This window comes from Alternaria alternata (genome assembly GCF_001642055.1).
Source record: "Alternaria alternata strain SRC1lrK2f unplaced genomic scaffold CC77scaffold_20, whole genome shotgun sequence".
Classification (NCBI taxonomy): domain Eukaryota; kingdom Fungi; phylum Ascomycota; class Dothideomycetes; order Pleosporales; family Pleosporaceae; genus Alternaria; species Alternaria alternata.
Window position 1 is genome coordinate 287,221 of NW_017306209.1, and position 12,346 is coordinate 299,566.

At 51.4% G+C, this 12,346-nt stretch overlaps 3 protein-coding genes across 3 annotated transcripts; 2 read left to right on the forward strand and 1 right to left on the reverse strand.

Moving 5' to 3' along the window:
• Nucleotides 1-1,213: 1,213 nt before the first annotated feature.
• CC77DRAFT_1064731 (NADH:flavin oxidoreductase/NADH oxidase) lies at nucleotides 1,214-2,585 on the forward strand (the record flags this gene model as incomplete). Its single annotated transcript, XM_018528757.1, has 3 exons — nucleotides 1,214-1,288; nucleotides 1,342-1,444; nucleotides 1,495-2,585. 3 exons carry the CDS (start codon nucleotides 1,214-1,216, stop codon nucleotides 2,583-2,585), a joined length of 1,269 nt encoding a protein of 422 aa, XP_018382276.1.
• Nucleotides 2,586-3,429: 844 nt separating this feature from the next.
• Nucleotides 3,430-5,266, forward strand: CC77DRAFT_1023622 (hypothetical protein). Its single transcript, XM_018525697.1, has one exon. The coding sequence runs from the start codon at nucleotides 3,660-3,662 to the stop codon at nucleotides 5,205-5,207; it is 1,548 nt and encodes a 515-aa protein (XP_018382277.1). The 5' UTR covers nucleotides 3,430-3,659; the 3' UTR covers nucleotides 5,208-5,266.
• A 19-nt stretch (nucleotides 5,267-5,285) lies between these two features.
• On the reverse strand, nucleotides 5,286-12,309 carry CC77DRAFT_358975 (RING finger domain-containing protein). Its single transcript, XM_018531363.1, has 3 exons — nucleotides 6,107-12,309; nucleotides 5,795-6,042; nucleotides 5,286-5,631 (listed from the first exon to the last, which is right to left on the reverse strand). Exons 1-3 carry the CDS (start codon nucleotides 12,053-12,055, stop codon nucleotides 5,364-5,366), a joined length of 6,465 nt encoding a protein of 2,154 aa, XP_018382278.1. The 5' UTR covers nucleotides 12,056-12,309; the 3' UTR covers nucleotides 5,286-5,363.
• Nucleotides 12,310-12,346: the final 37 nt, after the last annotated feature.

Here is a 12,346-nt window from a genome sequence, read left to right on the forward strand (position 1 = left end):
TCGGTGTTGTAAGCTGTGGTACAGGTCTGCATGTGGGTAGGTGTGCCGACGCGGAGTAAGGGAACTGGTGGCGTCGGAAGCCGAGCTGGTTGTTAGACGTGGCTGTCCAGCTGAGGTGCTGGTACATAGAAGGCGCCGAAGCCTGTTGAAGCGCAGCCTCCAAAACTCCCGCTCTCTCTTCTGATATTATCCAGGCATTGGCATTATGATGCTCGTACTACTTGCGACCTCAGCTGCGAATTCGCTCTCCATGAACCATGACCCGTAACTGATCATTTACGTGTTCTCCGTTGGCGGTGGTTGTGGTGATACCATACCTTGGACAGCTAGGCGAGGCGCATGCCTGCTTTAAGAAGGGCGAGGGCGACAGCTCCAGACCGACTAGCTTCTCCTTACTCAGCGCTGTTCAGGCACCTTCGCTCTAGTTCCTAATTTTTTTGCTACCCTTCCTAGGTCGGAATCGCATCAGTCTTTGTTGATGGCTAATTTGACAAGACAGCTCTAGTCTTTTTTGTGTCGTGTTGTTTGAGTTTGTAGTCGCCGTCTCTGTTTTCCTGTGTTGAGTAATCTACCGAAGGAACATTGCTCCGATCAAGTACTGGTTTTCCCTAGCACGGACCTCGTCCGCCTGTCAAAGCCGTGCGGATTTCGCCTTCCATCAGTCACATGGCAGCCAGATCAAGTCGCAAGAAATCACACTCATCAGCCGTCGAGCCAGAAAAGAACATGCCGAAAAAGAAGGTCGCGTCAGCGTACGGCCAATTCTCTCGAAATGCCCCGAGCTCGTCGCGTCTCGAGCTTTCCTTGAGTATCGGACCGAAACGTCGCCTACTTTTTAGTGGACCAAGGCGCCCTAGCAATCCGTTTCCTAGACTTTGAAATTAGCCCAGGTCCTCCCGCCGAAAGTCGTCCGCGATCAGTAAGCCCTTTGAACTTCATCCCGAAGGGCTGTATGTTATACCGCAGCTTTGAGTAGAGGGATGTATTTGTATATTAGTCTACAGGTGCTCGAAAGTAAAGAATAATATCACCTTCAATACCGACACCAACATCATAGGCATAACTACAAAAAAGTACAAGAACCAATATTGGAGTTACCAAGATACCCAGATCAAAGTCGAATCCAGAGATCACATCACTCAACACCAACATCAGACGAAAACTCAAGTTTATGCAACACGCCTTCTGACAGTCTCCCATATACACATCCAAGATGCAGAACAGCCGCCAACTACGTGATCCGGTAACATTGCCATCCGGTCTGGTCTTCAAGAACCGGCTACTCAAGGTCAGTAACAACAAACCAAGCGCAGTGCGATCATGTTTCTGACACTTTCACAGGCAGCGATGGCAGAGAACATGTCAAAGTCTCACGATCCAACAGACCCACTTCTGTCTGCCTACAAAGCGTGGGGAAAAGGAGGATGGGGTGGTATTATAACAGGTACATATTTACCTCTACCAAATGACCGGTTTCAATACTTACTCTCAAAGGCAATGTAATGATCGATGAGCGCTGGCTTGGAAACGCCCTCGACGTCTCAATCAACCCCACTACTGATCCAAAAGTCATTGCTCAATGGCGCAGATACGCAGAGGCATGCCGTGTCGAAGGTGCCCCAGCTATCGTTCAACTAAATCACCCCGGCCGCCAAAGCCCTCTCGGAGCTGGTAGCAAAGGTCTTTTCGAGAAGAATATTGCACCCAGCCCTATTCCATTGAAGTTCGAGGACAACATCTGGGCACGTACTGCACAAAAGATCCTCTTCGGTACTCCGCGAGAGATGACAGTTGCAGAGATTGAAGATGTCGTAACGAAGCATGCCGAAGCAGCCAAGTTCCTGAGTGAGAACGGATTCGATGGCGTAGAACTACACGCCGCACATGGATATCTGCTGAGCATCTTCATGGCCCCAAACACCAACAAACGTACAGACGATTATGGCGGTTCGGCATTCAACCGCGTTCGTATCGTTCTCGACATTATCAAAGCAATCCGCGCTGTCGTTCCGTCTACTTTCACCGTCGGCATCAAGCTCAACTCTGCGGACGTTGCACAAAAGAGCGATATCGAAGAGCTCATGCAACAAATCGAACACCTCAGGGCCACCGGCATTGATTTCCTCGAGATTAGCGGTGGATCGTATGAGAACCCAAGGATGATGAAGGGTGACGAGCCTGCGCCGGGTGAGAAGCCAGTCTCAGAACGCACGGCAAAGCGTGAAGCCTTTTTCCTTGATTTCGCGAGGATAGTCAGGCAGAGGTTCCCGGATGTGGTCCTGATGGTCACAGGTGGTTTCCGCAGTTTGTCTGGTATGCACGCAGCGCTCGAGGAGAACGCCTGTGACTTGATCGGTGTGGCGCGACCGGCTGCTGTGGATGCGAACTGGGCAAACAAACTGTTGAAAGAGGAGGCCGCGGGTGGTGATGTAGTCCTGAGGCTGGACGCTGTGAAGCCGAGTTGGCTGGTCAGCAAGATTCCAATCAAAGCCATAGGGGCTGGAGCTGAGAGTGCTTTCTACTCAGAACAGATTGGTCGCATCGGTAAAGGATTGCCAACACGGGCACCCCCTACGACGTCATGAGATCGCTTTGGAAACGTGGGTCGTCGTTTTTTTCTTTTGATAGACTTGTTGATCTGGCCAATCGCCTTTCGCATAGCAGAGTGAATTTCTTCTGAAGTTTGTTCATGTTCATTTAGACTTCTGCACGCTATGTGCAATGCTATAAAATTACTGCAAATGACAAAGTAATACGCAATAAGTGATCGCTGAAACTAGCACTTTTTGTATGTCAGGCACGGAAGAAGGAAGGGTTTTGAGATAACACTACATATCTGGCTGCCCACAGATTGCGTAAAAGCATAACGACACTAACGATCGCTGGCACGAGGACTTTCACAGCGGCTCATGGACAGCACCGAGTATGTACTGAATGGGTGGGGCGCATTCTCCTCTATTCATTGCAGATTCACAAAAAGAGCAGGTTTGTGGGTCTTATTGTGCCTTGTCACTCAGCACAAAGCTCCGCCAGTGAGCGTTGTCCCTTAGGCATTGGTTCCCAGTAATCACCGCTTTCGACGGGATTTCCGCGACTTGCCAGATACGGTATGTTGGTCTTCGTTGCTCGGCAGTGGTGGACACTGAGATTCCTAATCCTGCTGCCTTTGACGGGTTTCCAAACTCTTGCCCTATACGGCATATCGAGCTCAGCCACACTGGCACGCTCATCTAGTGCCAGTTCCCAGCAATGGGCCGCCTGCTACTGTGATCGATGATTCTTTTTTTTCTTACCGGAAGCGGAGTGTTGGGGGTTGAACCAATGAAGTATCCCTCTTTGGCTTAGGATTTGGGTGGCCTTCGCACGTGCTGCAATCCACGGACCTCATTTCCTGCCCGATGCAGTAGGATGTTGAGCTTCACCAATGAGCATTCATCTTGTTGTTGTCAGTACTTTGAGGTTTTGTTGCTTTCACACTGCGTGCCACGGTTTTCGATGGATCTTGTAAGTTGCCTAATGCGGTAAGCTGAGCTCAGACCACCATTAGGCCGCGGCGATCTCGAAAGATTTGGGACTTGGACGGTGGGCTGCATCATCGTGTGTTCGTGGTCATTTTCGTGTTGTCTGCGGCTTGCAACGGTTGTGCGGCCATTTCGTCCATGTCTATATGCTCCAATTCAGCCAGAGCATTGTCACGCTCTCGCCTTCCAGCAACTAAGACGCTCCTTCCGTTTCTTTACCAAACACCGACGATCCAGCAATGGCAGGCCGCCACGCGATCAATTGCTCGCCGCAACATCACCTCACCATCGCGCCCGTACGACACAGAGGACGTTCCCTTCGAAGATGAAAGCCTGCCCCCTGCTATCGACCAAGAACCTCCCCGGAAGACCACTATAACGAACACCGAGCGAGCCGCGTTCCAGAAGTTGTACAGAAAATTCAATACTGAAGGGCGTCAGCAGAAGGAGAAGGATCATGTCGTAGAACTTGATCAGATAGCAGACGAGTACTATGAAGATGATGAAGATAATTCCAAGCCGTCTCTGGACGAGGTCTTCGATCAAGTCTTGAAAGGCGAACCGCGCACGCGCGCATCGCGTACAGTCCTCCAAAGGTCCAAGACGAGGCCTCAGTCGGCAAAGGAAAACACCCCACACGCCGAGTTGGCCAAGGTGCGGGTTGGCAAGAGGAAAGGTACCAATGTGGATGCGGCAAAATTCAAGGAAATGCGCCTAGCCGAACGAGAACGTATTGATGCACTCATACGCAACGCCTCTACCGATCGCGCCCTCTGGAAAACCCTCGAGCGCGAAGTCTTCAACAAAGTGCGTGAGCTAGACCTCGATAACGCCAGCAACGGAGGCATCAAAGGATCAGCCCCCAAACCGAAGGGTGGCCCCAAACCCGGCCCTCCCTCCACCGATGCGCGCATTCTCTTCCAGAACTATCCACATCATCTCATAACCGCCATCTCGACTCTTCGTACCGACTTCCCGTCTTCACCCTTACCCTTCTCCGTCCTACCCACGATCAAGAGACTAGGTCGCTCTTCCCACGCTCTCGGCGCTACAACAACGCTATACAAACATCTCATACGCGCAGCATGGATTCAGCAATCCTCTTACACCGCCATCAATACGCTGCTCACCGAAATGGATGACAATGCCATTGAATTTGATACAGATATTCTGGGGCTCCTAGATGCCATAATTAAGGAACACAATCAAGCAAGAAGAGCTGAACTAGGAAAAGAGATGTCGCTAGTATATGGCATGGAAATGTTTGTTAATGGTCTACAGAAGCTCGCTACGTGGAGAGATACCATTGCGCAGAGACTAGGTATCAAGGGCGCAGAGAAGAGAACGAACAGTACGCTTGCTAGAAGGATGCTTCCACCGGAGAAGAGAGCTTGGAGGGACACCGAGTCGCAGGGGGGAGCCGCGGATACACAAAGGTCCGGAGCCCACTCGGAACAGATCACGTTAGAAGACATACCACTCGTCGAAGAAGTGAATTCGGAAGCGGGTGGTACTTCCGCAGCAACAGCTTCTGCAGAAAATGGCGAGGGTACTATATCTTTGGAACAAAGAGATCCAGCGAGTGAAGACAATGACGAGCATTCACGCATAGGTGACGAGCATTCACGCATAGGCGATGAGCATACCGAACACGATCATAACAAACGTGCGAAAGTCTTATTGTAGCACCATCATGTATAAAATAGTGTGTAACATACAAAAGATCTCGTCAATTCTTCAAGTGTCGGTTTCCATAACGCCCACTAGCTATTCATACAATCATGAAAAGGACAAACTCCCACCCACGTGAAGTGTGATTCGGCTTCTCGCAAGAATCCAAATCTACAAACTCTCCCATCCTCCATTATTCACGTCACCCTCCAGCCTCCTAGCAATGAGACTTTGCACACCGCCCTCAAGCCAGACTTTCCTTAGCAGCGCATCGTACCGCTTCTGGTTCAGGAACAGTTGGTGATGGCGGCGTAACGCTGGGTCGACCTCACCATGCTTATCGAGGTAAGGAGCGACATGCCAGGTACCGTGGTCAAGGTTGAGGAAGAGAATCATGCATTTGCGGATATGTATAAAGAGGCCAATCTGCCCGCCGCATCTGTGGAAACCGTCAGTATGGAGTCCTACATAACATAGGAGAATAGCCATGGCTGAGCGTGATGCTATTCGTTGACTTTTACAGCTTCACGCGCTATGCGTGTAGACACTGAAAACCCGCACAATGGGCTGTCTTCTGGTGGAGATGGGATAAAATGACGTACTTAGCTAGGTGTTGATTGCATCCTCCACGATTCTTGTTGGTCATGCAGCATACGGCTTGACTACACATGATCTCACCGCAGAAGAGACAGAGCGCAGGGTCGGTCAATTCCTTGCCTGTTGTCGGGCAGCGGCGACGTATTGCCTCATCAGTCAGGGTATCATAGTTCTTTGGTAGGCCGACAAGTTCAAAGATTGCTGGATGCGACAGTGATACGGTCGGTTTGAGTGGATTATTGCCTGCTTGTGCCTAGAAATTGGTGCATATAGTCAGTGTTTGCCTCATATACAGTTCGTGCACAAATTTTGCTTACCCAGAGGAGATGTCGGATCCAGCCTCCGACGATAGAGCGTGTTGTGTTGCCTGCCGATGTAGGCGCTGCGAAGGATGCGAAGATTTCGGAGAGTGATGGCAGCCGAAGGATCGAAGAAAGGCGCGCGAGTTCAGGTTCGTCAGCGCGTTCGGCGGCAACATGTGGAAGGTCGACACCGTATCGCACGTGCATGAGGATAGCGGCTTTGCGGACGAATGGTAGAGCGTACGTCGAGACCATAGTATGTATGAAGTAAAGGAAGTTGGGGTCCTTGAAACGATCTGGAATGGGCAGGTTGTTGATGTCAAATGAGGCGGGAGAGTCGCCCTGGCTAGTGACGTTGGAGATCACGCAGACGAAGCAGAGTAAATTGCTCATCTGTTCTTCAGACATGCCCGTAGCGGCTACATCTGTGTTGATGAACTGTTCCGGATGGGGAAAGAGGAGTTCTCGATCCGACATATCCTCAGCCGACTGGTTCTTCACACCGAGCGCGAAGACGAAGACTACCCGTACGATCTCAGCAAGGTAACAGAGTCGCATGATGTGATGGATGTCGAGATTGGTGGCTGGCACAACCCCAACAGCGCATTCTGAGAGGAAGATGAACGGGTCTTGGCACAGTAGTGGTGCGATGCCTTTCAGATCGAAGCTCAACACTTCTGGATCAGAGATACCTGGATGTCCAACTAATAGCTGGCGGAACTGACGGCGCTGGGTCTCTGAAAACTCATCCATAGTCTTATTTGGGCCCTGGCCTCGCAAGCTTCCGATGGCAATGTACGAAGAGACCGTCTCAGAAAACACGCGGAGATGGGTCACGGCTTGTGGAGAGATCTTATCGATCAGAGTACCACGCACCGACTCAGATTGCACACCTCGCTGCGCGATCTCGGCGGCAGTAATAGAATAACCAAGAGCCTGAGCAAGCGCATCTGTATGTGTGAAATCGTTCGTCGTGGCGGGTGTATGCGCATACGCAAACGAGGAGTGAACGTTGTTGACCTTCAAGGTCTCTCTCAACCTATGGTATATCTTGATCAGTTCTCCCATTGGAACATCTTGCGTCAAAGCTGGGCTGTTCTGAGAGGACCCTAATCCAGCTTCGGCGACCTCCGGAGGCTGTACACCTAAGAACGCCGGGACCTGGAACCGAGGTGCGAGCTGCCCTGGTTGGGATAGAGCAAGGCCAGTTGAAGGTAGCGATGGCTTGAGCAGATCGGGCAAGCGACTAGATATAGGCTGGATAAAATCTCGTTCCGCATATTCATAAAGCATCTTCTGATCATGAGATATGTCCGCAGGGGCCTTTTGACCTTTTTCAAGACTCTTGTGGGTCGCAACTAATTGCGATTCCAGCCACTCCTCGAAAGGTTGTTTTGTTTCAAGAACACCCGTGCTAGAGACCTTCTTTGCTTTCCAAATGATAGGCAAGAAGATGTTCCCAAGAGCTTTGCAGAGTGGACACATGAATTCCTTCAACTCGGGCCGCTCAGGGTGATTTCGCGCAATTTGACTGACGTGGCGTCTCTGGGTAGCATTCAGGTAAACCTCAAAGCATGCAAAATGCATAATGTGTCCGCATCCAGTAGTGACCGGACCAGGCGTCACAGAAAGAGGAGGGAATCCTTTTCCCAATTCTTGACGTTCACTGGTGACGCGCTCGCCTGATGCGGTGACCTTCTCCACGGTGCGACGGTTCCTTCCAGCCACGCCGAAGGGTCGCATATCTTCAGCTGACCGATCAAGACTGCTCGGCGTTTGTACGACTTCGTCCACCCACTCCTCATCGTGCAGAGGAGTTTGCCGCATGATCCTGCTTTCGGAAATGTATCCGAACGAACCATATAGCCTTTGTTCGTTGCAATCTTCCTGACACAAAATACACGTGCCCGAGGGATATTTGAGTGTCTTTTCCTGTTCAACCAGTCCACCCGTCTCGTCTTCTAGATCGCTGAAGTCATCTTCGCCCCAGTCAAACTCCTGGTTAGCCAGGAACTTTCCCTGTTGTTCTTTGAAGGCTGCCATAACCTTTGCCTGTCGATCAAGTGCCTGCTTCTTCTTGAGCTCCTTGTGCTCTTTATCTTGCGGTGCAGGCGAGGCAGTATCCATCCTATCAGCCGGCATGTTGATTGCTGCCGCTGCGATAATGAAGGAGTCTTGTTGGCGTTGCTTGAGCCTATGAAGGATCAGACTTATTTTCGGTTCACATGATTTGAAAGCTTCGGCATCTTGTAAGGTCTTCAAGATCGATAGAACAGTCGGATGGCCTGATATGCCTATGTTTGCGTTTCTAGTCAATACTGAAGTGACAAAAGAATCAGGTATCTTTTCGGACCATCCATGCTCCCCTGTTTTGTCCTCAAGAATAGCCACGAGGAGAAGTTGTAGGACAAATTGGATGTAAGTTTCGACACGGGTGGCTGGAATGCCTGGTGTCGCTGCTGTTGCTCTCAAACCATAGCCAAGCAAGTAGTATATCACTTGAGTAAAGAGCGGCGTTCGGGTGAATGCCGACAGATCTTGGAACAGGCCTGAAGGGATTTGGCGGAGCTTCGGCTCATAGACGATGTCGCTAGCTTGCTTTCCGGTTTTCTTGGCCATGTAGGTCTTGTATATGTTCTCTGCTTCCTCCCTTTGGTTGCGATTGTATTGATGAAGATAAGGATCTACAAGATCAATGTACTGTTCCTTCAATTCAAACGTCCCGCTGTCGGACAAGCCCTCCGGAGCACGGAATTTGGTCATCTCGGACAAGACAGCAGGGAACTCGTCCATGTTTTGAATTCGGTCTGACAGGCGTGCAGTCATGTCAGAGAAAGAAAGTGGCTTGAAGCACAGCACATGAGCGATGTCTTTGCGCATTGATGCCAGTTGAGATTCGTCGTTATCCTCCGCGGGGATCAATGACGTGCGCTCACTGAGAATGATGATCAGTAAGTGCACAAAGTCTTCAACCACATCAATAGCCTGACTATCTTCGAATCCATGTTGGCTAGCTTCGTATTTGCCAGTCATCCAGCCGTTCAATCCGAATCGGTCAATCATTGACGCTAGGAAGATTGACGGATCGCATAACACGAGAGCGGACTGTAAGAGGAAGATGTCTCGCTGGTGCGAAACGTCTCTCTGTGATACACTGCGATACTGTGTCATCTGATGTCGTAGAGTGATGCCGTTTCGGACCCAAATGCCTGCACGCATCTGAGCTAGCCATGAGCAGACCCGGAGCGGAAAGTCGAACAATGCCAGTAAATAATCTTCGGGTTGATGCACAGGAATGGATAGAGCAAGGTCCATTTGTAGTTCATTGGGAGAAAACAAGAGTAACCGCTTGATATCCTCTCGATCCATGCTTCGTGCTCGATCGATAAGCCAGGACAGAGTGTAATGGAGGGCGTGATGGAAGCTCATTGGCTGTGCCGCGACAACATAATCGACAATCTTGTAGGACGGACCAAAAAAGGTAGAACTTTCGGCGTCGAATTCAAAGACGGGTGACGTCTTGAACTTGGTCTCTTCTTTGAGCTCGGTCTGGTCAAAACGTCTGCGTTCAGCGCCTAGAGAATTAATGATGGCTACCCTGGCGGCTGCACGTATAGCGCGTTGGATGTTTGTTGGATCCTCGTCGCGCCTCCAGGCGAAAGACTCTGCAAAGTGTCTACACAGCTTGTTGATTTCTCGGGTAATTAGAGAAGCACTAATCCAGGCCTCGGATTCAAATTCGAGATGCTCGCCTACTTGACGAACGTTTGGACAGATACCTTGATGGAGCTTTACAAGGTCTAGAAACTGTAGCAGATAACGTGGCTCTTCGCGAATCCTCTCTTGAACAAACTCGGAGCCCAGTAGGTACTTCATATCGAGGAAGAAGTGATACATTCGACGATTAGTCACAGCTCCTTGCTCGAAAGCTAGTGTCGCTTTGGGGTCGACATTTGAAGGATAGCCCACCTGGCGGGTGGTCAAGAAGGTGTAGAGAATAGCCATAAGGTTCGTCAGAAAATTGCCACGTTCAACAACCTCGGAGGTAATCGATGGAGTGGTCAACATCTGCAGAGAAAGATTGATGATGGAGTGATCAGGCTCACGATCGGCAATGAGGTAGAGTTGTGCCAGAGCAGTGTAGACGCCAGCAAACCGTAGACCCAAGAGGCGCTTGAACTCAGGAATCGTGACCACGGTACTGATGAAGACATCGCGTATACCGATACGCAGCTGCTTCCACATACGCAAATCATACAATATCAGGTGATCGAGCCTCAAACGTTGCCAGAGATCTTCATGAGGTGGGGTTCCAGGCTTCTTACCGTAGCTCTCAGGCTTCTCTAACCAGTATCTGGCTGGCCGTGCTGGCCGTAATGGTAATGACCGAGTGTGAGGTGTCTCGGGCACTGGTAGCATTGGCTCGACATGACTGAGAGACGGCGCGCCAACCATAGGCTCACTATCTGACTCGGCTGGTGTAACACTTTGTTCGAGCTGACCTCGTTGTAGATGTTGAGGTGCTGGCGGCGGCGGTGGAGGAGGAGCAGGGTAGCCTGCCATGGTCGCTTCAGACACTTCGAGCGCCTCATCTGCGCTTTCGTACGCTCCCATTTCAACGTCACCATCGTTGTCTTGAGCACCGACCTCATCGATGTCCATATCATCTTGGGTTTCGGCTGCAGGTCCGCCCTCGTCATCATCGTCGTCATCCGAGGCAGTGGTGTCATCGTTGGTATCGGTGGTTCGCTGTCGCTGGACCCGTATAATACGAGCTCGTCGCTGTAATAGCATGCCGTTGAAGAAGCCGTCCATCTCAGCTTCCTTGTCCTCCATCTCGTGGTCGTCAAGACCGTTCTTGCCAATGCCTTGATTTGACGCCTCACTACCAACACGCCATGGCTTTAGGAGTTCCTCACAAACGGTACGGCGGAGTATCTGGTTGTCCTCTCCAACGCTGCAGCCTGCAATATCCTGTATCCATTCGATCAGGACACCGCCCATCTGTTCTCGGAAAGTGTCCCTCGCGGATCGAATGGTCACAGTGAGCTTGATCTCCTCGATGATCTTGGCCATGCGAAGGAGGTCGTTCAAGTCCGTCCGATAGACAATGGCACTGCGCCCCACGTCGTTGATCTCGTAGGCCTTTGCTAGGCCAAAGGCGAGTTTTTGTTTGCACGCGCGAGCGACCTGGTCCCGGACGTCGTTGACCGTATGCTTCTCATCATTCCACAGTACGAGACAAAACTCATCGCACTCCTCTGACTCGTCTCCCCCCTCGTACCATCGGGAGGTAAGGCGCGAGTTGCGCTCGTCCTGGCGGATGGACTCTTCGGTCTTGAGCAGGCGCAATTGCTCCGGTGAGCAGGAAAAGACGTCGATGAGGTAGTCGAGTGTTCGTGCGATGGTGGTGCGGATGGTTTCTACGAGTTCGTCCGGCAGCATGGAACCTTGCCTTGCCTTGCCTGCCGCCTTGGACTCGCGCTCAGGGTCTATCGAGTGTATGTTGCAGTGAACTGGTCGTATCCAGGCCTCGTCGTCTCCACAGTCGCAGCAGCCAGAGTTTCCTGGCGACACACTGACAAAGACCTGGTGTCCCTCGTGATCAGATGCATCGAAGCAGCGGGCGCATAGCACGCAAGTGTCGTCTGCGCTGCAAGTTTTACACCGATATGTAGCCTCGCCATTCTTGAATATGTGTCCACAAGGCTTTCCTCTTGCCGCTGCCGTATACTCTGCACCCTCTACTGCACCCTGGGCGTCGCGCAGGCTCCATGGCTTCTCCTCGTCCGTCGGGAGTCCATTAGGGAAGAAGTAGGATAAGAAGTCGTCGCGGCCAGCGAGGGAACGGAAGAGAATTTCGCGCAGCTCTCGGTCAGCAGCCAGCTCGAATCGGTAGTTGTGTCGTCGTGGTAGTTCGCGCAGCTGTCGACATAGTTCCTGCTCGTGCAAGGACATGTACATTGTGCAGCTTTCGCGGCGGGATGGTGGGGGTGGAAGACGGCAAGCGGGGTGGTAAACAAGGGTGATTTGAAGGGCGGGATTGTTTGTTAGTAGCGGTTGCGTGGACCAGCCACCAGGGTGAGAGTCGTGTGTTTGTACGGAGCCTGGAGTTGCGTGGTAATGGAGAGAAGCAGATTCGCGCTATGTCATACCTCGTGAAGTAGCGCGGACCCCCGAGGCAGGCATGCGCGGCGCCACCAAGCAGCCACGGTCGAGGTTAACTATTACTTTCGCGCAGGAACTCGTTGACAT